The following is a 26,259-nucleotide window of genomic DNA, read 5'->3' as shown; positions in this document are numbered from 1 at the left end:
GAGAGGGCGACAGAGAGAGAGAGGGCGACAGAGAGAGAGAGGGCGACAGAGAGAGAGAGAGGGCGACAGAGAGAGAGAGAGGGCGAGAGAGAGAGAGAGAGGCGCGACAGAGAGAGAGAGAGAGGGCGCGACAGAGAGAGAGAGAGAGAGAGGGCACGACAGAGAGAGAGAGAGAGAGAGAGGGCACGACAGAGAGAGAGAGAGAGAGAGGGCACGACAGAGAGAGAGAGAGAGAGGGCGCGACAGAGAGAGAGAGAGAGAGAGGGCACGACAGAGAGAGAGAGAGAGAGAGAGAGAGAGAGGGCGCGACAGAGAGAGAGAGGGCGCGACAGAGAGAGAGGGCGCGACAGAGAGAGAGAGGGCGCGACAGAGAGAGGGGGCGACAGAGAGAGAGAGGGAGCGAGAGAGAGAGAGAGAGAGAGAGAGAGGGCGTGACAGAGAGAGAGCGGGAGGGAGGGCGCGACAGAGAGAGAGCGGGAGGGAGGGCGCGACAGAGAGAGAGGGAGGGAGGGTACAGAGAGAGAGGGAGGGAGGGTGCGACAGAGAGAGGGAGGGAGGGTGCGACAGAGAGAGAGAGGGAGGGAGGGTGCGACAGAGGGAGGGAGGGTGCGACAGAGTGGGGACAGCAGGGGTGCGTTCAGTTCGCTTCAACGTTTGCTACGCAGTGTGACGTTTATACCATTCTTCAACGTTTGCTACGCAGTGTGACGTTTGTACCATTCTTCAACGTTTGCTCCCGTTTGGTGAGTATAGCGAGGTGTGGCCTGATCAATATGGGTGTGACCAAAACTCATGCAGCACACCATATAGTAATCGCCCTCTTTGCCTCCATAATCATAAAGTTTATCAACTGGTCGTTCAGTACAGTTTCCGCTGAATTCAACATTGCACACCGTTCTGTCGTACTGAATGCAACCCTGGACTCAATCACAACCTGACAGAGGGGGCAGGAAGAGCGAGCGAAGGTATTGGTGCTCATTGGAGCATTGATCCCAGGTACCAAGGAGTACATCATCAGGTTGATTCAGACTACAGGATTTGTGACCAGAACATTCCTCCCCAGAACATTAACTCTCAAGACTTATGGGTAGCACCCAAATTGTACCCTATTCCATATATAGTGCACTACTATGGGCCCTAGTCAAAATAGGAAGTGAATAGGAAATAGGATGCCATTTGGGACAGAACCATGGATGAACTCATACATGAATTGTTCTAAAGGACACTGACTCCTTTTACAGCCAGAGGCTGCTTTGGGTAGAAGTTATCTGTAGACACAGGTATAGGTTCAGCCTACCCGCTGCCAGTCTCTCTCATCTCCTCAGACACACGAACATAAGATGAGTATTCACTCAGGCATCAGGGGTCCTACCCATTCATTCATAAAACAGTACCACAACATCGCAGTCTCATCCAGGACGACTTCTCTTCTCCTGCTCAATAGCCCCCCCTGCTGCCCCTCTCCCATCATAGCCACTGAAAACCTTATCCTGGTGTCAGAACAACAGATCAGCTCTGGGGGCTGGACGCATAGCATACCTGCTGTGTGTGTGTGAGAGAGACAGTGAATTATATGCCCCTTTGCCAGCCTATGCATGTCTGACTACGTTCGAGTCACCATCATATATGTATGTAAGCAATCTCATATGGTCCTACTGGTTGTTTCAGGTGTGTGTGCGTATGACTATATTCAGTGGGTTTTCTATTGTACACTATGGTGGATAAACCTACTGTTGCATGGTTCTGTTTTTGTTGTAGCATTTTGACGTGTGTGTGTGCATGCAGCGCGCTCCTGTCGGTGTGTAATCAGTCATAACATTCACCTTCAACCATAGCACTGTGGCAACCTTGATCTACACATGCACATGACCTGAGAGCAAGCAGAAAAGCAGTGGGTGTGATGTCCCTTTTGTGTTCAACTGTGTGTGTTTGGTAGGAGAGAGACTGAAACGTGGGGGAACAAAATATTTTCTCTTTAGAACACTCTGATGTTTGACTTTTCTATTATGTGTGTAGGTACGTATGGGTGTATTTTTGTATATGTGTGATTGTATGCACGTTGTTTTGCATATACGTGTGTGTATTTTACTCTTTAACCTTGCATGTAGATTGCGATTTAGGTTCCGTTTCAATGTAGTTTTTTTTGTATGTTTCTTTCTTTGCGGGACCATGTACAATATTGTATGATGTGGGCAGGATCTTGGACATCATGCTACAATGTTATTATATATAAATATAAAACACAGATGTTTTCCCTATGGAGAAAGTTGAAGTTATATATCGCCTGTACATTTTGGGCTGCCTTTTGGATCCAACTGTCCACCATGTTTAAGATAACAGTACTACAAACTATTCATTAGGACAAAAGTATGATGAAAACAAATAATAATGAAGATTCTTAATAAATCATATTACATTTACTACACACTGTTTGTGCTGCTTCTTTCTTTCTGACACTTCAACGGTCTAAGTTTACTTCCTGAATTGACACCTAAGGTATGTAGGGAATCAAGACTAGGCCACAGCATTAGTAACAATGTTTACAGGACCTTCTCATAAAACAGTTTGGGGGAACAAAAATGACATGGGTTCAGAACATTCAGATGCAGAGGATTCCTGCCTGATCTCATTTCCATGGAGACCTCGAAGACTGATACACCAATGAGGTGAATGTGCTGGTTTGAGTGAGGTTGTCACGTTTCTTCCTCTGATGCAAATTTCCTCCCCTTTTCTAGGTGTCTACGGAATGAACCTCAGAGGCCCAGGAGGATTGTTGGTAAATCAGTAGTCTGGTTTCTGTCCTTGTTGCATCTGCTCCTGGATCCTCTCCAACACCTCCTGCATCCTCCTCAACTAGAGGTGAGAGAGAAGGTAAGGAAAGTGAGTATGTGTGTGTCGGTCTAGGTTTTTTGAGACGCTGAAGAACGTTCCAAGCGTAGACTGGAAGAAGACCAACTTCTATGCGGTGCAATACATCCAGGTACGGGTGTGTGTGCTGTCGGTCTAGGAGTGCACGTGTGTGTGTGTGTGTTCTCACCTCCTCGTCCTTCTCCCAGATGAGCCTCTCTGTCTCGCGGTCTACGGGGGCCAGTGGGAGTGGGGTCATGGGGAAGTCAACGCTGCTCTCACTCCGAATCTTATCACGCAAGCTAACACACAGAACAAAATAAAGGTCAAATAAATGATGTCATTATTTTTGTGCATAAAAACTTTGTAGCACAACCGTTGTGCCAAATGTGTTGTATATCAGTCCAACTTTAGTGTGTATGGGCCTGGGTAATTCTGTGTGTGTGTCTAGTACCAACCTGCGTTTCCTCTCCTGCACCACCATGCGTGTCATGTTCTGTATACACTGTGCTCTGTAGTTCTCGTAGTGTGTCTCTCTGGTGACATCCTTCAGGTCCTGCATGTGAGTCTTCACCAACATGTTCCTCAGCAGCAGGAAATCACTGTGGGCCGGGTCCTCCACTGACAACACAACACTGGTATTAGGTCCGTGTGTTTTCATAGAAAGACATTTAGGCTGGGATTCAATCGAAGGTACACTGTCGACCAAGTCATTTCCTTGTAGTTCACGGAGATTGAATTCATGGTAATCTGTGCGGATGCTGGTTCAAATGTAAATCAAGTGTATTTTTTACAGGCAAGCTCAATGAGGCCCAACTCTGCTGTTCACCGCAGCGAGGAAAGTTCAGTTGTGTGTGTGTGTGAGATCTGTAGTGTAAATGTGAAGGTGTGCCTGTGCAGCGTACCTTCCACTACACCCCAGGGGTAGAGCCGACCCCTGAACTTGCGTCCTTTACTCTCAACCTGGATGTTACTGCCTATTACAGCAAAAGGAATACTGTCCTAGAGAGAGAGAGAGATTTTCATGGTTAAGCCATGTGGTCAGCGCTATATGCAATGGACAAAACATACAGATGCCCTAATAGCCCTCCCCAGGTCTGAAGTCACCTTGAGCAGTTGCTCCTGCTGTTTAAACTCCTCATCTTCATCAAAGTCACAGTCTGGGAACTGGTAGATGTTGATGCCAAACTTCTCCATCTCCTCTCGGATCTACACAGGCACACACATACAGTATTCACACCCCTTTACTTTTCCACGATGTGTTACACTTAGAATTTAAAATGGATTCAATTGCATCCATAATGTCAAATTGATTTTTTGTCTTGATTTTTACAAATTAATAAAATAATAAAAAGCTGAAATGTTTTGAGTCAATAAATATTCAACCCCTTTGTTAAGAAAGCCAAAATAAGTTCTGAAATAAAAATGTGCTTAACAAGTCACAATCATTTGCAACAAGGCACTAAAGAAATACAGCAAAAAATGTGGCAAAGGAATATACTGTTTGTCCTGAATATGAAGTGTTGTATTGGCTTTACCTTAAACACAACACATTACCGAGTATCAATCTCCATATATTCAAGAATGGTGGTGGCTGCATCATGTTATGGGTATGCTTGTAATCATTAAGGACTGGGGAGTTTTTCAGGATAAAAAAGAAATTAAGTTTAGCACAGGCAAATTCCTAGATTCCTAATTCCTCACCATTCAGCAGGACAATAACCTACTACACAAGGCCAAATCTACACTGGAGTTGCTTACCAAGAAGACAGTGAAGTTTCCCGAGTTACAGTTTTGACTTAAATCTACTTGGAAATCTATGGCAAGATCTGAAAATGGTTGTCTAGCAATAATAAACAACCAATTTGACAGAGCTTAAAGAATTTTGAAAAGAATAATGGTAAATATTGTACATTCCAGGTGTGTTACCCAGAAAGACTCTCAGCTGTAATCGCTGCTAAAGGTAATTCTAACATGTACTTACTCAGGGGGTTGAATACTTATCTAATCAAGATGTATGGGTTTTATTTTTCATATTCTCTTTTACAAATGTTAAAAATGTTCTTCCATGCTGACAGAGTAATGAAAAAAAAAAAAAAAAAAGACAAATCCATTTGATTGCCATTTTGCACCAACATTATAGCACAAGTATATACCCCAACATTATTGCACAAGTATATACCCCAACATTACAGCACAGGGCAAGTATATACCCCAACATTACAGCACAGGGCAAGTATATACCCCAACATTACAGCACAGGGCAAGTATATACCCCAACATTACAGCACAGGGCAAGTATATACCCCAACATTACAGCACAGGGCAAGTATATACCCCAACATTACAGCACAGGGCAAGTATATAACCCAACATTACAGCACAGGGCAAGTATATAACCCCCCATTATAGCACAGGGCAAGTATATACCCCAACATTATAGCACAGGGCAAGTATATACCACAACATTATAGCACAGGGCAAGTATATACCCCAACATTACAGCACAGGGCAAGTATATACCCCAACATTACAGCACAGGGCAAGTATATACCCCAACATTATAGAACAGCTATAGATTACAGAAATTCTGTAGCACAGATAGGAATATCTCAGGTAAAATTAGCACTGGTAAAGATAATTAAAGATTACCATAACACAGGTACAGTACAGTCTCTTACCTTCATCTTCTTCCTGCGGACCTCAGTGGGTGTGAGGCTGTCAGCTTTGGCCAGAACAGGGACTATGTTCACCTTCTCATGCAGAGCCCTCATACATTCCACATCCAACGGCCGCAGACTGGAGAGTCACACACACACAGACAGACAAAATTATTAAAATAATTGTGGAAAAGCAGGTTTACTGTGAAAGAACTGTGTGTATATACCTCGTACTTGTGTCGAGAGAAAGAAAATATGCATTGTATGTGTAGCATGTGTGTGTAGTCTGGTACCCATGTCCGAAGGGAGAAATGAAGTAGAGGCAGCAGTGGACTCTGTTATCCTGGATGTTCTTTCTGTTCAGGCCGCTCTCGTCTCTGAAGTACTGCTCAAACTGCTGGTCAATGTAGTCCTCTATCTCTTTCCAGCTATAAAGAGCACAAACACCACTCAGAGGAAACTACAAACATGGTGGATCAACATGATGATAGATGTACACTCTCCACTATAGCTCCACACGGCAAAGTGACATTTTCTACGAAAATCACGGAAGTGGGGTATAGAAGCAATCTTTCCCCATTGAAAGTAGTCAAGCCAAGCCCGAATTCAAGCAATAACGACACGCATAGTTAAAGCATTTTTTCAATTATAGCGCCCGTCCAAATGTCGTGAACGATATACAGTAAACACACACACAAGTATATATATATATATATATATATGTCATAGTCACCAGTCAACTCCATTACACTCAAAAGTTACTTAACTCTTTAGGGATAGGGGGCAGCATTGGGAAGTTTGGATGAAAAGCGTGCCCAAAGTAAACTGCCTGCTACTCAGGTCCAGAAGCTAGGATATGCATGTAATTGGTAGATTTGGATAGAAAACACTCTAAAGTTTCCAAAACTGTTAACATAATGTCTGTGAGTATAACAGAACTCATATGGCAGGCGAAAACCTGAGAAAAATCCAACCAGGGAGTGGGAATTCTGAGGTTTGTAGTTTAAGTGAATGCCTATCGAATATCCAGTGCCCGTGGGGTCAGATTGCACTTCCTAAGGCTTCCACTAGATGTCAAGTCTTTAGAAGTTGTTTCAGGCTTCTATTGTGAAAGGGGAGCGAATAAGAGCACACTAAGCAGATGGCCCAGGTGAAAGCCTTTAATTTAGTCACGCGCGTGAGCGCAAGCTCCGTTCCCTTTCTAATGAATACAGTATTGTCCGGTTGAAACATTATTGAATATTTATGATAAAAACACCCTAAGGATTGATTAGAAACATCGTTTGACATGTTTCTACGAACTCTAATGGAACTTTTTTGGCTTTTCGTCTAGACTTTGTGCATTTGGATTACTGGACTAAACGCGAACAAAGAGGAGGTATTTGGACATAAAGATGAACTTTATCGAACAAAACGAACATTTATTGTCTAACATGGAGACCTGGGAGTGCCATCAGATGAAGGTCAAAGGTAAGTGATTCATTTTAACGCCATTTCTGACTTTTGTGACACCTCTCCTTGGTTGGAAAATGGCTGTACGGTTTTTGTGGCTAGGCGCTGACCTAACATAATCGCATGGTGTGCTTTAGCCGTAAAGCCTTTTTGAAATCGGACACAGCGGCTGGATTAACAAGAAGTGTATCTTTAATCGGATAACATTAGTATCTTAAATCAATGTTTATGATGAGTATTTCTGTAATTCGATGTGACTCTGCATTTTCACCGGATGTTTGTTTGAGACAATGCATTTCTGAACATAACACGCCAATTTCAAATGAGGTTTTTGGACATAAAGATTAACTTTATCGAACAAAACAAACATTTATTGTCTAACATGGAGTCCTGGGAGTGCCACCAGACAAAGATAATCAAAGGTTAGTGATTAATTGTAACACTATTTCTGACTTTTGTGACACCTCTCCTTCTTTGGAAAATGGCTGTATGGTTTTTTGTGGCTAGGAGCTGACCTAACATAATCGCATGGTGTGCTTTAGCCGTAAAGCCTATTTGAAATCGGACACTGTGGATTAACAAGAAGTGTATCTTTAAAATGGTGTATAATACTTGTATGTTTGAGGAATTTTAATTATGAGATTTCTGTTGTTTGAATTTGGCGCCCTGCAATTTCACTGGCTGTAGGCCAGGTGTTCCGCTAGCAGAACCCCCTTCCCAGGAAGGTTAACCAGTGAATGCTAGCATTGGCTAGCTAATCTACCAGTCTGTATTAATGAGTGTTAGCACAACCTGCACACGTAAATGTATATTTATATTTAAGGGGTATGCAGCAGATTGATAACAATATCACCAAAGTATGCTGTATTAGACATTTCAAAACAGCATTCCTAGCTAATGAGTATTTAATTTAAAAGTAGGAACAAGATTTAACAAGGCAACCTTGGGACTAATGTGACTTGGTGCCAATGGGCAGATTGAGGGATTTTTTACATCTGTACCCCAGTAGAGGGGCGTGGCCACTCAATCGTCATTCCATGAGGGACTATGATAGCAGCAAATCATCATGAGATAATCATGATTCCGGCCTAGATAACCCATGTACCTCTCTGTGTTGTTGACAGCGTCACCAAACCCTGGTGTATCTACGATGGAGAGTCTGAGTCTGACCCCCTTCTCCTCGATACCCACGGTGTGTTTGGTGATGAACACTGTTTGTGCGATCCGCTCTACACACACACAGACACACAGACACACACACACACACAAAAGCAATCTTGAAGATCAGGGTTGTAACAGTAGAGGCAAATCATTCCAAAAGGACACAACTTGATGTTATAGCAATACAATAATAGTAGTTAATAGTAACGGACATATTGAGAAATGAGTTTTACTGACAATATTTCCGTCTCACCCTCTGCATTCAGCACCTTCCTGTTGTTGTAGAGGTCTGTAAGGTACAGACTGTTGACCAGAGTGGATTTACCCAGACCAGACTCTCCTAGAGAAAGAAGGCAAGTCAGTCATTCTTCTATCATCTACTTTTTTCTGCGCAAATACATGTTGGGCAATGTTCACCTAAATAAAACAAAGTTATTTGGAATAGATTATTCTCTGTCTATAATTCATTTCAGTAGTAATCTAAGTAATTTAGATGTCTCACCTGCTACCATGAGGGTGAAGGCAAAACCCTTTTTGACTGACTTCCTGTGTACCTGGTTGGGCAGAGTGGCAAAGCCTACATACTCCCTGTCCATGTCCTGTAGGGAAGACAGAAGACAGGATATAAACACGTTATGTTTGCAAATGTATTAAATGAAATACAAAAATATCTCACATACACTACCATTCAAAGGTTTGGGGTCACTTAGAAATATCCTTGTTTTTGAAAGAAAAGCAAATTTTTTGTCCATTAAAGTAGCATCAAATTGATCAGAAATAGAGTGTAGACATTGTTAATGTTGTAAATGACTATTGTAGCTGGAAACAGCAGATTTTTTATGGAATATCTACATAGGCGTACAGAGGCCCATTATCAGCAACCATCACTCCTGTGTTCCAATGGCATGTTGTGTTAGCTAATCCAAGTTTATCATTTTAAAAGGCTAATTGATTATTAGAAAACCCTTTTGCAATTATGTTAGCACAGCTAAAAACTGTTTTGCTGATTAAAGAAGCAATAAAACTGGCCTTCTTTACACTAGACAAGCATCAGCATTTGTGGGTTGGATTACAGGCTCAAAATGGCCAGAAACAAATAACTTTCTTCTGAAACTCGTCAGTCTATTCTTGTTCTGAGAAGTGAAGGCGAGAATTTGCCAAGAAACTGAAGATCTCGTACAACGCTGTGTACTACTCCCTTCACAGAACAGCACAAACTGGCTCTGACCAGAATAGAAAGAAGAGTGGGAGGCCCCGGTGCACAACTGAGCAAGAGGACAAGTACATTAGAGTGTCTAGTTTGAGAAACAGACGCCTCACAAGTCCTCAACTGGCAGCTTCATTAAATAGTACCCGCAAAACACCAGTCTCAACGTCAACAGTGAAGAGGTGACTCCAGGATGCTAGCCTTCTAGGCAGAGTTCCTCTGTCCAGTGTCTGTGTTCTTTTGCCCATCTTAATCTTTTCTTTTTATTGGCTTTTTTGTTTGCAACTCTGCCTAGAAGGCCAAATCTGCAAAGAAGAATGGGAGAAAATCCCCAAAGCAAAGATACAGACATACCCAAGACAACTCAAAGCTGTAATCGCTGCTAAAGGAGCATCTACAAAGTACTGACTCAGGGGTGTGAATTCTTATGTAAATTAAATATTTCAGTATTTCATTTTCAATAAATGTGCAAAATTATCAATTTAATCCATTTTGTATTCAAGCTGTAACAAAACGGGAAATATGTGAAGGGGTATGAATATTTTCTGAAGGCACTATGTTGGGCCATTTACAGTGCATTGGGAAAGTATTCAGACCGCTTGACTTTTTCCACTTTGTTACAGCTTTATTCTAAAAAGGAAAAAAGTATTTCCCTCAATCTACAGACAATACCCCTTAACGAAAGCAAAAAACTGGTTTTTAGAAATGCTGCTAATATATAAAAATAAAGTGAAATATCACATTTACATAAGTATTCTCAGACCCTTTACTCAGAACTTTGTTGAAGAACCTTTGGCGGCGATTAACGCCTCGAGTCTTCTTGGGTATGACGCTACAAGTACATCTGTATTTGGGGAGTTTCTCCCATTCTTCTCTGCAGATCCTCTCAAGCTCTGTCAGGGTGGATGGGTAGCGTCGCTGCACAGCTATTTTCAGGTCTCTCCAGAGATGTCCAAGTCTGGGCTCTGGCTGGGCCACTCAAGGACATTCAGAGACTTGTACCGAATCAACTCCTGATTTGTCTTGGCTGTGTGATTAGGGTTGTTGTCCTGCTGGAAGGTGAACCTTCGCCCCAGTCTGTGGTATATGTATTTATTAGGGATCCCCAGCAGCTACTCTTCCTGGGGTCCAGACACATTAAAGCACCCACATTACATATAAAACAAAAGATAAAACAGTACAACATATCTACAATACAAAATGTTTGATACCACCATACAACAATGTCATGTAGTCATGGCTCCTTGTAGTCGTATGCGCCTCCCACAGTCCGTTCTGGACTTGGGGACTATGAAAAGACCTCTGGTAGCATGTCTTGTGGGGTATGCATGGATGTCCGAGCTGTGTGCAACTATTTTAAAACAGACAGCTCGGTACATTCAGCTCTTACAAAAACAAGTAGTGATGAAGTCAATCTCTCTTCCACTTTAAGCCATGAGAGATTGACATGCATGTCATTAATTTTAGCTCTCTGTGTACTTTTAAAGAGCCAGCTGTGCTCACGTGCGCTCTGGAGCAGGTTTTCACCAAGGATCTCTCTGTACTTTGCTCCGTTCGTCTTTCCCCTCGATCCTGACTAGTCTCCCAGTCCTGCTGCTGAAAATCATCCCCACAGCATGATGCTGCCACCACCATGCTTCACCGTAGGGATGGTGCCAGGCTTCCTCCAGACGTGATGTTTGGCATTCAGGCCAAAGAGTTCAATCTTGGTTTCATCAGTCCAGAGATTCTTATTTCTCATGGTCAGAGAGTCCTTTAGGTGCCTTTTGGCAAACTCCAAGCAGGCTGTCATGTGCCTTTTACTGAGGAGTGGCTTCCGTCTGGCCACTCTACCATAAAGGCCTGATTGGTGCAGTGCAGCAGAGATGGTTGTCCTTCTGGAAGGTTCTCCCATCTCCACAGATGAACTCTGGAGCTCTGTCAGAGTGACCATCTGGTTCTTGGTCACCTCCTTGACCAAGGCCCTTCTATCCCGATTGCTCAGTTTGGCCGGGCGGCCAGCTCTAGGAAGAGTCTTGGTGGTTCCAAACCTTGTCCATTTAAGAATGATGGAGGCCACTGTGTTCTTGGGGACCTTCAACGCTGCAGATATTTTTTAGTACCCTTCCCCAGATCTGTGCCGACACATTCCTGTCCAGGAGCTCTACGGTCATTTCCTTCGACCTCATGACTTGGTTTTTGCTCTGACATGCACTGTCAACTGTGGAACCTTATACAGACAGGTGTGTGCCTTTCTAAATCATGTCCAATCAATTGAATTTACAACAGGTGGACTCCAATCAAGTTGTAGAAACAGCTCAAGGATGATCAATGGAAACAGGATGCACCTGAGCTCAATTTAGAGTCTCATAGTAAAAGGGTCTAAATACTTATGTAAATAAGGTATGTTTATTTGTAATACATTTGCAAACATTTCTAAAAACCTGTTTTCACTTGTGTGTAGATTGAGGAAAACAATGTAATATATTTTAGAATAAGTCTGTTATATAATAAAATGTGGATAAAGTCAAGGGTCTGAATACTTTCCGAATTCACTGTAGTTTCACATTATAAAAGATGCTTATTGGTCACTACATCATTAGATACAAATGCTATCACACCTCTGCACACTCTTCCTGAAGTTTTCATAATGACTCTTGCACTACATCTGTGCACACATAGGTCTCACTCACACACATATCCACCCCTCACCCACCTCTGCAGAGTCGTACGGGTCAAAGTGTCCCCAGGGGCTGCGTGGTCGGGACTGAGGGGAGGAGTCCATGGACCGCGACCCCATAGAGGTCAGCTGGTACTTCCTCAGCTGCAGCGGCTCAAACTCTCCCTCCAGGGGGGCACGTTTGGTCCTGGGGGGGGTGAAGGGAGGGGGGCCACCAGGGGAGGGCCGAGAAAGCAGGGGTGTCCCTCCTGGGGTGTGAGGGGGTCGCCCCATCTCGAGCCCAGTTCCCTGTGGTTCTCGGTCAACGACAGGTGTGTGGCATCCCGGAGTTGTGTTTTGGTCCACAGATGCACCCCGGGGTGGGGGGGTGGGGGGCAGGTCTCTCATAGTGTAGGCCAGCTCTGCATCCTCTGGCTCCTCGATAGACAGACTGGACAACTGGGAGAGGAGGGGGTTATAAAGCCAAATATCAATCATATAGCCTTTTTACATCAGTAGTTGTCTGAAAGCGCTTTACAAATACCGGCCTAGACACTGAAGCGCAAGCAAAGCAGAAACATAGCGGTGGAGGGAAACTAGGATATATACATGCAGAACAGATTGTCACCACATAACTAACATCTGTCTCGTTATTTCATGTTAAAGGACATGAGTAAAGGAAGCCTCTTTAGACTATTGAGATGTACAGTAAATGGCCTAAGCATCACTTCCTGGCGGGGGGTGGGTCTGTGCTGTATGCAGGGCTTCGTAGAGAAGAATCCTCAGTCAGCTCACATTAACTGTCTGATCAATAGGCCCGTCTACCTTCTCACACTAGTTAACCATAGAATTGCCCTACTTCACACCTTAAATAGCGCGTTTCACTCTGGGATCGATAGGTGGTAAATTTGCAAAGTCTGAGGTAAACACTGACTGAGTTAAGTGAAACATGGGGTCCTGTGCCGACAACATACCCAAAGTAAACTGCTGTGTACCCTACTGCCGGTTGGATTCCACACGACACAACATGCAATGTCACCAACTACCGACTGACCCAAAACAACAAGCAATTTGGAACACTAATTCGGAACGACAGACATAAAAGTAGCAAGTGGACATCTGTATGTAGACTGCATTTTGAGGGGGTGCCAGGACATACGACCAGAATACGTCAACAATATTTCCCTGGTTCAAGGAATGGCCTGACATAATCAAAACACACAACCTGACTAATGCACAAATTCCCCTGAATGAACCCCAACTTGCCCCATCGACTGTAAAAGGCCTTGGAAGAAACCAGCTGCGCCCAGACGAAGAGGACCATCATCTGCTTGCTTGCTAGCTAAGTTAGCTTGACGCATGCTGTTGTTAATTAGCTAGCTAGTTAACAGATCTTTTGTAGCTAACCAGGTTGCTTACGGTGCTCTTTTGGCAGCCAACAATAATATTAAAACAGGCATAATAAAGCGGGTGTTTCTGCTTTATTCAGCCCATACCTGAATGTGGATTGTGCCTGGCTTTATCTATGTAGTAGTCTTACAAGGCACAGCTTCATAGCTAGCTAAAGCTACAATCTGGTATTGGGCTATCCTACAAAAAAAAAAATGAAGAGAAGAGACACTGTTCAAAACCACATTTTTTATTTTTTTATCAAGTGTTGAGTAATGGCCAAGAACTGCAAGAGAATAATTAGGTAACTAGCTAGGTACTCCTAAAATAACAGGCTTATAAATAACTAGGCTATTCTCGTCCACACGTTCCAATATGGTGACTTACCTTTAGAGTAGTTTGTGAGTGAAGAGAGGCTGTCATCTAATTGTGACAAAGAAAACTGTCTAGGGCAGGGATGTGTGGTCCCCATTTTGAAGGCCCCTCCCCTTTTTTTTTTTTTAGGAACTCGGTCTAGGTCTCAACTACTATTGCGAGTTAGGATAACTGCTAATGCGCTATCTTGTTATGTCAGTCACTGATAGGCAATTAGCCCATGTCAGATTTTTTTTTGTTTAGCGGCCAGCTAATTTAGCAATCTATCTAAACTTGTTATCATGGTTAAATTACCAGCCGGGGGCCCCCTCATTTACTTTGTTGGTCAGTCTCACTCAGATATCATATTAAAAACTGCAAACATTTCTCTCCAGCCTATGGCAAAATGTGTAGAATTGCAGGAAATTTGTTGTACAACAGCTCATTTTCCTCTCCGCCCAAGGCAAAATAAGTGAATTGCACAGAATGAACACTAAAACTTAAGAAATGTATCTCTGCTGTCAATAGGGCGGCCACTAAAAGGTTTTGCTACGCGTTCATGAAATCATGCTAGCACTTGCACCTCAAAAAGCATGCTGGACTGACTATGTGACTTTCATGATCCCAGTTGGGGCAGGACGAGATCCTTGTCTGTTTCACATGCATTAATTCTTACCACAGTGGTTAAAAGAGAAATAGGAATAGGCCCAAGCCTCGTAGGCCTCTACAGACCTAATAACTTACCTCTACAATAACGCCTTGCTGTGTAGGCCATTTGTGAATACATGCAACAGTGTATATTATACTAGTGTTATTGATTCAGAGAGGCAAGAATAATATATCTCCTCTGTCTCGTTCAGGCTCCTCTTGGGTCTGTGCACACAGTGGGAGAAGGCACCTCAAGCGCTGTGGAGACAGTGAATGATGATCAGTTAAACATTATTGTACTACAAGTATGTTGCAGGTGTGAATTGGTGTTATTGTTTTTGAGAGGAGCCACAGAGTGTCTAGATGACATTACAAAACTGAAAATCATTGAAACAAGTCAGGAGACTTACCTATTCTTACTGGTCTAGTATTTTTCTTTAACTTTCTGGAGGGCTGGTAACATCTCTGCTCCTGGAAAGTACAGCTTGGGTCTGCAGTGTTGATGCCGGTGCTGATTGTATCCAAAAGCCCAAACAGAAGTCCAGCCACATGATTGCACTTCTCACCTGCCCCAGCCACACAGGTACAGTGGGAACTTGCCACTGGTCCAGTGTTATGGAGGACCAGACCAGTTTGGTAGTTTTTTTTCTTCTTCAAAATGAGGAAAGGACTTCTGCCCTGACATCAGTAGCATCCTGCACTTCGTTGAGTTCCACCTCGCTCACACCAACAGTGCATTCGGAAAGTATTCTTTTTCCACAATTTGTTATGTTACAGCCTTATTCATAATACCCCATAATGACAAAGCAAAAACTGTTTTTATTTTAGCAAAAAAAAACAAATACATTTATATAAGTATTCCGACCCTTTTCTCAGTACTTTGTTGAAACACCTTTGGCAGCGATTACAGTCTCGAGTCTTCTTGGATATGACGCTACACGCTTGGCACACCTGTATTTGGGGAGTTTCTCCCATTCTTCTCTGCAGATCCTCTCAAGCTCTGTCAGGTTGGATGGGAGCGTCGCTGTACAGCTATTTTCAGGTCTCTCCAGAAATGTGAGATCGGGTTCAAGTCCGGGCTCTGGCTGGGCCACTCAAGGACATTGAGACTCGTCCCGACGCCACTCCTCCGTTGTCTTGGCTGTGTGCTTAGGGTTGTTGTCCTGTTGGGAACTGAACCTTCGCCCCAGTATGAAGTCCTGAGCGCTCTGGAGCAGATTATCATCAAGGATCTCTCTGTACTCTGCTCTGTTTCTTTCCCTTGATCCTGACTAGTCTCCCAGTCCTTGCCGCTGAAAAACATCCCACAGCATGATGCTGCTGCCATCACCACGCTTCACCGTAGGAATGGTGCCAGGAATCATCCAGGCGTGACGCTTGGCATTCAGGCCAAAGTGTTCAATCTTGGTTTCATCAGACCAGAGAATCTTGTTTCTCATGGTCTGAGAGTCCTTTAGGTGCCTTTTGGCAAACTCCAAGCAGAATGTCATGTGCCTTTTACTGAGCAGTGGCTTCCGTCTGGCCACTGGACCATAAAGGCCTGATTGGTGGAGTGCTGCAGAGATAGGAGAACCTTCCAGAAGGACAACTATCTCCACAGAGGAACTCTGGAACTCTGTCAGAGTGACCATCGGGTTCTTGGTCACCTCCCTGACCAAAGCCCTTCTCCCCCAATTGCTCAGCTCTAGGAAGAGTCCTGGTGGTTCCAAATTCCTTCCATATAAGAATGATGTAGGCCACTGTGTTCTTGGGGGACATTTGTGTCTTGACACAAACCTGTCTCGGACAATTCCTTCAACCTCATTGCTTGGTTTTTGCTCTGACATGCACCGTCAACTGTGGGACCTTATATGGACAGGTGTGTGCCTTTCCAAATCAATTGTATTTACCCCATGTGGACTCCAATCAAGTTGTTGAAACATCTCAAGGATGATCATGGAATCAGGATGCACCTGAGCTCAATTTCAAGTCTCATAGTAAAGGGTTTAAAATACTTACACAAATAAGATATTTCCGTTTTTTTATTTTTAATACATTTGCAAACATTTCTACAAACCTGCTTTCGCTTGGTCATTATTGGGTATTGTGTGTAGATTGATGAGGAAAATGTTTTTAATCAATTTTAGAATAAGGCGGTAACGTAACAAAATGTGGAAAAAGTGACAAGGTCTGAATATTATCCGAATGCACTGTATGTATGTACAGTTGAATTCGGAAGTTTACATACACTTCGGTTGGAGTCAATAAAACTTGTTTTTCAACCACTCCACAAATTTCTTGTAAACAAACTATAGTTTTGGCAAGCCGGTTTGGACATCTATGTGCATGACACGTAATTTTTCCAACAATCGTTTTACAGACAGATTATTTCACTGTATCACAATCCCAGTGGGTCAGAAGTTTACATACACTAAGTTGACTGTGCCTTTCAACAGCTTGGAAAATACCAGAAAATGATGTCATGGCTTTAGAAGCTTCAGATAGGCTAATTGACATTATTTGAGTCAATTGGAGGTGTACCTGTGGATGTATTTCAAGGCCTACCTTCAAACTCAGTGCCTTTTTGCTTGACATCATGGGAAAATGAAGAAAAAAAAAATCAGCCAAGACCTCAGAAAAAGAATTGTAGACCTCCACAAGTCTGGTTCATCCTTGGGAGCAATTTCCAAACACCTGAAGGTACCACATTGATCTGTACAAACAATAGTACGCAAGTATAAACACCATGGGACCACGCAGCCATCATACCGCTCAGGAAGGAGACGCGTTCTGTCTCTAGAGATGAACGTTCTTTGGTGTGAAAAGTGCAAATCAATCCCAGAACAACAGTAAAGAACCTTGTGAAGATGCTGGAGGAAACGGGTACAAAAGTATCTATATCCACAGTAAAACGAGTCCTATATCGACATAACCTGAAAGGCCGCTCAGCAAGGAAGAAGCCACTCCTCCAAAACCGCCATAAAAAAGCCACACTACGGTTTGTAACTGCACATGGGGACAAAGATTGTACTTTTTGGAGAATGTCCTCTGGTCTGTTGAAACAAAAATAGAACTGTTTGGCCATAATGACCATCGTTATGTTTGGAGGGAAAAGGGGGATGCTTGCAAGCTGAAGAACACCATCCCAACCGTGAAGCACGGGGGTGGCAGCATCATGTTGTGGGGGTGCTTTTCTGCAGGAGGGACTGGTGCACTTCACAAAATAGATGGCATCATGAGGCAGGAAAATTACGTGGCTATATTAAAGCAACATCTCAAGACATCAGTCAGGAAGTTAAAGCTTGGTCGCAAATGGGTCTTCCAAATGGACAATGACCCCAAGCACACTTCCAAAGTTGTGGAAAATGGCTTAAGGACAACAAAGTCAGGGTATTGGAGTGGCCATCTCCACTGGCTTCCTGTTGAAGCTCGCATCCGCTACAAGACCATGGTGCTTGCCTACGGAGCTGTGAGGGGAACAGCACCTCCATACCTTCAGGCTCTGATCAGGCCCTACACCCAAACAAGGGCACTGCGTTCATCCACCTCTGGCCTGTTCGCCTCCCTACCTCTGAGGAAGCACAGTTCCCGCTCAGCCCAGTCAAAACTGTTCGCTGCTCTGGCACCCCAACGGTGGAACAAGCTCCCTCACGACGCCAGGACAGCGGAGTCAATCACCACCTTCCGGAGACACCTGAAACCCCACCTCTTTAAGGAATACCTAGGATAGGATAAAGTAATCCTTCTAACCCCCTCCCCTTAAAAGATTTAGATGCACTATTGTAAAGTGGTTGTTCCACTGGATATCATAAGGTGAATCCACCAATTCGTAAGTCGCTCTGGATAAGAGTGTCTGCTAAATGACTTAAATGTAATGTAAATGCCATCACAAAGCGCTGACCTCAATCCCATAGAAAATTTGTGGGCAGAACTGAAAAAGTGTGTGCGTGCAAGGAGGCCTTCAAACCTGCCTCAGTTACACCAGCTCCGTCAGGAGGAATGGGCCAAAATTCATCCAACTTATTGTGGGAAGCTTGTGGAAGGCTACCCAAAACGTTTGACCGAAGTTTAAATTGTTTAAGGCAATGCTACCAAATACTAATTGAGTGTATGTAAACTTCTGACCCACTGGGAATGTGATAAAATAAATAAAAGCTGATATAAATCACTACTATTATTCTGACATTTCACATTCTTAAAATAAAGTGGTGATCCTAACTGACCTAAGACAGGGAATTTTTACTTGGATTAAATGTCAGGAATTGATAAACTGAGTTTAAATGTATTTGGGTAAAGTGTATGTAAACTTCCGACTTCAACTGTATGTATATATATATATATATATATCAGCAACAAAAGAAACGTCCTTTTTTCAGGACACGGTCTTTCAAAGATAATTTTTAAATATCCAAATAATGTCACAGATCTTCATTGTAAAGGGTTTAAACACTGTTTCCCATGCTTGTTCAATGAACCATAAACAATTAATGAACATGCACCTGTGCAACGGTCATTAACACACTAACAGCTTACAGACGGTAGGAAATTAAGGTCACAGTTCTGAAAACTTAGGACACTATCAGAGGCCTTTCTACTGACTCCGAAAAACACCAAAAGAAAGACGCCCAGGGTCCCTGCTCATCTGTGTGAACGTGCCTTAGGCATGCTGCAAGGAGGCATGAGGACTGCTGATGTGGCCAGGGCAATAAATTGCAATGTCCGTACTGTGAGATGCCTAAGACAACGCTACAGGGAGATAGGATGGACAGCTGATCGTCCTCGCAGTGGCAGACCACGTGTAACAACACCTGCACAGGATCGGTACATCCGAACATCACACCTGCAGGACAGGTACAGGATGGCAACAACAACTGCCCGAGTTACACCAGGAACACACAATCCCTCCATCAGTGCTCAGACTGTCCGCAATAGGGCTTGTAGGCCTGTTGTAAGGAAGGTCCTCAACAGACATCACCGGCAACAATGTCACCTATGGGCACAAACCCACCGTCGCTGGAACAGACTGGACTGGCAAAAAGTGCTCTTCACTGACGAGTCGCGGTTTTGTCTTACCAGGGGTGATAGTCGGATTCACGTTTATCGTCGAAGGAATGAGCATTACACCGAGGCCTATACTCTGGAGCGGGATCGAATTGGAGGTGGAGGGTCCGTCATGGTCTGGGGCAGTGTGTCACAGCATCATCGGACTGAGCTTGATGTCATTGCAGGCAATCTCAACGCTGTGTGTTACAGGGAAGACATCCTCCTCCCTCATGTGGTACCCTTCCTGCAGGCTCATCCTGACATGACCCTCCAGCATGACAATACCACCAGCCATACTACTCGTTCTGTTTGTGATTTCCTGCAAAACAGGAATGTCAGTGTTCTGCCATGGCCAGCGAAGAGCCCGGATCTCAATCCCATTGAGCATGTCTGGGACCCATTGGATCAGAGGGTGAGGGCTAGGGCCATTCCCCCCCAGAAATGTCTGAAAACTTGCAGGTGCCTTGGTGGAAGAGTGGGGTAACATCTCACAGCAAGAACTAGCAAATCTTGTGCAGTCCATGAGGAGGAGATGCACTGCAGTACTTAGTATCTGGTGTGGCCACCAGCTGCATTGACTGTTACTTTTGATTTTGACCCCCCCCCCCTTTGTTCAGGGATACATTATTCCATTTGTGTTAGTCACGTGTCTGTGGAACTTGTTCAGTTTATGTCTCAGTTGTTGAATCTTATGTTCATACAAATATTTACCAATGTTAAGTTTGCTGAAAATAAACGCAGTTGACAGGGAGAGGACGTTTCTGTTTTTGCTGAGATATATATTTACTACCAGTCAAAAGTTTGTACACACCTACTCATTCAAGGGTGTTTCTTTATTTTTTACTATTTTCTACATTGTAGAATAATAGAGAATACATTAAAACTATGAAATAATACATATGGAATCATGTATTACCCAAAAGTGTTAAACAAATCAAAACATATTTTAGATTATTCAAAGTATCCACCCTTTGCCTTGATGACAGCTTTGCACACTGTTGCCATTCTCTCAACCAGCTTCATGAGGTAGTCACCTGGAATGTTTTTCCAGCAGTCTTGAAGGAGTTCCCACATATGCTGAGCACTTGTTGGCTGCTTTTCCTTCACTCTGCGGTCCAACTCATCCGAAGCCATCTCAATTGGGTTGAGGTCGGGTGATCTGATGCAGCACTCCATCACTCTCCTCATTGGTCAAATAGCTCTTACAGCCTGGAGGTGTGTTTTGGGTCATTGTCCTGTTGAAAAACAAATAATAGTTCCACTAAGCCCAAACCAGATGGGATGGTATATCGCTGCAGAATGCTGTGGTAGCCATGCTGGTTAAGTGTGCCTCGAATTCTAAATAAATTACAGACAAAGCACCATCACACCTCCTCCTCCATGCTGCACAGTGGGAACCACATGTGGAGTTCATCCATTCACCTACTCTGCATCTCAAAAAGACACGGCGGTTGGAACCAAAAATCTCAAATTTGGACTCATCAGACCAAAGGACAGATTTTCACCGGTATAATGTCCATTGCTCATGTTTCTTGGCCCAAGCAAGTCTTCTTATTAGTGTCTTTTGGTAGTGGTTTGTCTAGGTCTTCCTTTCCTGTGGTGGTCCTCATGAGAGCCAGTTTCATCATAGCGCTTGATGGTTTTTGCGACTGCACTTGAAGTAACTTTCAAAGTTCTTTACATTTTCCGGATTGACTGACCTTCATGTCATAACGTAATGATGAACTGTCATTTCTCTTTGTTTATTTGAGCTGTTCTTGCCATAATATGGACTTGGTCTTTTACCAAATAGGGCCATCTTCTGTATACCAACCCTACCTTGTCACAACACAACTGATTAGCTCAAACCCATTAAGGAAATAAATTCCATAAATTAACTTTTAACAAGGCACACCTGTTAATTGAAATGCATTCCAGGTGACTACCTCATGAAGCTGGTTGAGAGAATGCCAAGCGTGTGCAAAGCTGTCAAGGCAAAGGGTGGCTACTTTGAAGTATCTCAAATATATTTTGATTTAACACTTTTTTGGTTACTACATGATTCCATATGTGTTATTTCATAGTTGATGTCTTCACTATTATTCTACAATGTAGAAAATAGTAAAAACAAAGAAAAACGCTGGAATGAGTAGGTGTATCCAAACTTTTGACTGGTATATTGTGTGTGTGTGTGTTTATATTTATATATATTTTTTTATTGTTGGACATAAGACTGTAAAAACACCAGGAAACGAGCTCCATATGATTTTATTTCAGAAATATGTTCCCAAGTATTCCCACTCATAATAAAGAGACACGTGAATGTGTACAAATGTAAGCAAGGTTGGAAATGTATGTTTAGTCAAACATATGTTTGGGCTTCTTGCAGTCAATTTGCAGTCTACAAATGATTTGCAATTATGTTCCGGATCCCCGACCATCTGCTCAAGAAAAAAAATTGGGCCGTGGCTGAATCTAGTTGATCTCTGCTGTACAGACACAGTGATCTGAGATAACTGATTGGCCTGCTAACTGAAGTGCACCTACCACCAACAGCGTAAAAAATAAATAATTGTAATGCAAGGTGTTTGTTTACAGAAATGTTTGGTGATCGACTAAGAATGCCTTGAAGATTGACCAGTCGATTGTGACCGGTTGGTTACCACTGTTCTAATCATTATAATTCTATGGAACCAACGTCCTACCCGTCACATCATATTACCCACAACAACGGGCTTAACGCTAGGCTCTCTCTAATACGCTGATCTCCGGTAAGAGGATGGGGAAGTTGGAGACTTAGTCTAGCACACAAACACACACTTGTTTACCTACTACAGTACATTGTAACCTACAACAATTCTACAAATATAGATTTAACTAAAAGGTAAACTCTTCTCCGTATGTAGGGTTTTCAGCAATTACATTTGCCCACATTTGGCTCTGTGTAAACTACAATTCCGACACTATTTTAACGTATAGAAACGTCAAAAATCAGCACTTTCAATAAGGTTTTTCTAAACGTATACTGACATGCCTCTTATCTTTCATGTAAGCGAGAAATAATCTTTCAAATTAAAAAGATACTTACTGTAGCAGTTTTGCACAGATCCATACACCGTGTGTGCCTCCAGTTGAGAAACTACACTACCTCCCCATTTAGCTTCACACAGGTGTTCAAAGCAATTAGCATAGGTGGGGGCCAGTCGTTCCCAAAAACAAGCGCTGTAACATGGAGATCTGGCAATGTGGCAACATTAACCCTATAAAATGTGTGTAGTAATTTACCTTTTGTTTTTTTATTATTATTTCCTGCTGATATGAAAGATATATTCCTTATGTTTCCAAAACAGTACCGCAAGCAATGCGAGTTAATGTTTAGAGGAAGTGTTGGGCTCTTTAACAAAGATACTATCGTTAATAGGCGCTAAAGTCTATGAATGGGGTACTAAAGGTCCTACCTGGATGTCTGAACAGAGTGCGGAATAGAGACCAGAGGAGAGGACAGGGAGGACACAAGAAGTTATGGGAAGATAACATGCTGTTCAATCAATAAAGAGATTAATTGATCAATGTAAAACTGTCTGACCTGGCCAAACGGATATCAGTAAAAAAAAAAAAAATGAAATAGACGACAGCAGAATAAACTAAATTATAGACCATCTATTGCACAAAAAAACATTATCCAACATTACACCATAACTGCAAGTAAAAGTAGAAAATGTTAAATCATACATAGAACAGAGCGTAAGCTCTTTTTCAATAATATTGCAGTTGCTATTTCAAAGGGCTAGATCCCATGACTGCACCCCGAATTTACCAGGGTTGAAGCTGCCACGTAACCTGACAGGCGACGACATGTGGTCCATGTTGCGGTGCAGTGCGCTGTCAGCTGGTCATCGGACGGCTAGGATCGCGTACCTTCCGTGTCTGTCAAAACAAACTCGCTGCGTCAATGACCGGATTTTATTCCAACTAGGCCCTAAACCAGTGGTACGTTCAGTTTGCTTGAACGTTTGCTACGTTGCAGAACGGTTTGTACTTAACGACACGTTTTCCCAAAACGTTCTTGAACAGACTTTGAGATATGTTTGCTCGGGTCAGTAGGTGTGCGGGGGTGTGGCTTGCAGCAACGAGTGACCAATTTAAAGGGCAGCGGTGAATTTTGAACCCACCCCTTCCCCGTTTTTCAACTGGTTACACCGCTCCTTTTCAGTTGGATGTTCTATACAATTTTGATGTATTCAACGCAGCCCTGACCAACTGAGCTAATTGATCAGTTCACTTCAACACGCCTGGTCTTCCAGGTCGGTTAAATAACAAATATGTAGTGCCTGCGCCACTCCAAGACCAGGGTTGCCTACATATCTGATTTCACTGGGTTCATGACAACTCTGAACTCGGAAAGAAAATTAGATCCGACTGGGAAGAAATCATCATCCAACTCGGAATTCCAAGTCGGAAACTCAGGCATCTTTCTAGCGCACTGACTTTCCGACCTGAAGCTCACTGACGTCATGATTTGACCTTGTTTCTTCCCGAGTTCCCAGTTGTCTTGAAAACAACATTAGTCAATGCTTATGAACTGAATATTGTATGTGAATTTATATATGACACTAACAAAAGAGTTGAATTTTTAAGCAACATGTGCAGTAAATGCTAACATGGCTTTGGTGATGAAAGGTACATAATGCTTTTGTCATATTCTTATCTGGCCACTGCATGCTGTGACATGGGCCTGGATGCTGACACATCTTCACGCTGACTGACTGAATACTGTGGCCTTCAGTGGTGCCGGAAGCACAAAAACCCTCTGTCTCACAGCCATTCTTTCAACATGTATTGTATGTAACCACTCAAATTCAAGCAAATCACTACAGATGCAATCACTGACTTATATTCATATTGTCTACTTGTCCCATTCTTCAATCTTGTCTGGGATATATTTTAGTTGACACACCTGTGTGATGTCTGATATACATGAATAAAAATGTATTCACCCTGGACCCTACTTTAGAACTTTTGAATCATAAGCTCCAAGTGTTGTCTTTGTGTTTAAGTTAACACAAAGGTTAGTGTGAATACCAAAATGACAAACATGCTATGAAAGTTGTTTTGTAATCTAACAATAACAAATAATAAAAAATGAGAATACAAAACTATTGCATTTGGACATCCCAAAACTGTTTTAGAAAGGATGCAACTATCAAGGCTTTCAAAGGGAACTGTATGCTGATAACCTGCCAAACTGTTGACAGCAATGTTTTTTATAAAAAAATGTTTACCCCCTTTTTGTCCCCAATTTCGATCTTATCTCAGAGAGGCGAAGGTCTTATAGTCATGCGTCCTCCGTAACATGACCCGCCAAACCGTGCTTCTTAACACCCACCCGCTTAACCCGGAAGCCAGCCACACCAATATATTGGAGGACTGTTTTAGAAAGGATGCAGTCAGCCTGCAGTCAACCGCAGTCAGCCTGCAGGCACCCGGCCCGCCACAAGGGGCATTGTTTACTAACTAAATTATTGGGATCATCTGGTTACCACCAATGTTTGGAATACATTGAGCTCATTGACAAATAGACCATGGGATGCCTTTTCACACTGAGATACTTTGTCAAAGTTCCGGTCTGTGTAAGCTATGCAATTTTTATATTGAATGTCATCTATTCATTTACTCTTATAGCATTTTAAGTAGCAGCTAAATGTCAGCCAGGGAAACGAATTGTTCTCACATACAGAATTTTCTGCATGACTGTCACGCTCTTTACCTGAATTGTTAGGATGTTCTTGTGATCACAATATTCACGACAGTACTACTTATTGTGTTCAAACAGAAAGATAATTAAATCGTGTTTACTTTAAAAAGATGGGCCTGGCTTAGAATAGAACATTCAGTTTTCTGCCTGTGTGGCACTGTTTACTGCAATTTTCTGGAATATCTTGTGACCAGAACTAGAGATTGAAATAACGGTGTTTCTTTAAAAATACATTAATACAATACATTAAGGGGAAAGGATCCACAGACACAGATTATCTTTCTGCACATCTCTTTATTTGCAATGCTGGCTGCCATGGTTAACACAAACACAGGACATTCAGGGCCGGCATTATGGGCTGGCCATATAAAATATTGATAATTTATTTGACGAGGCGCGCTAACAGAAAGATGCATCAATCTCACATAAAGCATCCAAGCGAGCGAAACAGCGCCCCTCTGTCTCCGTATGTGTAAACCATGTATCTGATGCTGTCTGGACAAAAGGAGTATGGCATGTCACCTTTTCTGTCCAGACAGTATCAGATACATTGACTACATAAGAAAGGGGTGTTGTTTCAGCAGAGAGGAAGAGGCGAAGCGAGAGGGGTCACTCTCGCAAAAATCTGTCCTGAATAAGCTCAACGCGTTTCGATAAAAATAATATGCAGACCTAAATTTGTCGACTGCATTACCGCCTTGTCATTATATATGGATCTCTGGTTTCACCCACTTGCAAATTAGAAAGAAAAGTTGGCGGGTGCACGGTGGACAGTGCATTGTTCGGATGCTGGCTTCCCCTTTTTCCAAAACTATATAATTACTCCTGTCTAAATGAAATCATTTAAAATACTTAGCTACACAGGATCATTACCTTCTTTAAAAAAAAATGCTGTGGATTGTTTCAAATCACAAGTATAGGCCTATGCAGTGGCGACCCATCATTCAGGGCAGGTGGGGCTCAAAACAGGTGGGGCTCTGCATACAAACATGGTCTCTTTTTTGCTTTCTTGAGTAAGGCAGCTCTAAAATGCAGGTGTTTCAGCCTAGTTCAGTCCTTTTTGTGGTGGGGCAGCCAGCGGAAAATACGGAGCGTAGGGGTTGGTAATATTCTCTAGTTGCGCCGTGATTGGCTCAGTGTTCTGTCA

General features: G+C 42.9%; 1 protein-coding gene across 6 annotated transcripts; it reads right to left on the bottom strand.

Moving 5' to 3' along the window:
• Nucleotides 1-2,383: 2,383 nt before the first annotated feature.
• LOC106602834 (septin-5) lies at nt 2,384-23,454 on the bottom strand. Of its 6 annotated transcripts, none has more exons than XM_014195755.2 (13): nt 23,175-23,454; nt 22,816-22,823; nt 12,023-12,424; nt 8,623-8,719; nt 8,374-8,460; nt 8,065-8,188; nt 5,801-5,935; nt 5,529-5,646; nt 3,955-4,056; nt 3,753-3,849; nt 3,306-3,468; nt 3,038-3,149; nt 2,384-2,853 (listed from the first exon to the last, which is right to left on the bottom strand). In XM_014195755.2, exons 1-13 carry the CDS (start codon nt 23,221-23,223, stop codon nt 2,782-2,784), a joined length of 1,566 nt encoding a protein of 521 aa, XP_014051230.1. In that variant the 5' UTR covers nt 23,224-23,454; the 3' UTR covers nt 2,384-2,781. The 6 variants fall into 6 exon arrangements, with proteins under 6 accessions (XP_014051230.1, XP_014051233.1, XP_014051234.1 ...); XM_014195758.2 differs by lacking the exons at nt 22,816-22,823; nt 23,175-23,454 and adding exons at nt 13,462-13,555; nt 13,742-13,801; XM_014195759.2 differs by lacking the exon at nt 22,816-22,823 and having other exon boundaries at nt 23,175-23,306.
• Between the last annotated feature and the right edge of the window lie 2,805 nt (nt 23,455-26,259).

Source organism: Salmo salar, chromosome ssa04 (genome assembly GCF_905237065.1).
Source record: "Salmo salar chromosome ssa04, Ssal_v3.1, whole genome shotgun sequence".
Taxonomy (NCBI): Eukaryota; Metazoa; Chordata; class Actinopteri; order Salmoniformes; family Salmonidae; genus Salmo; species Salmo salar.
The sequence above is the reverse complement of the archived record's forward strand: the minus strand, read 5'-3'. Positions and strand labels throughout refer to the sequence as shown.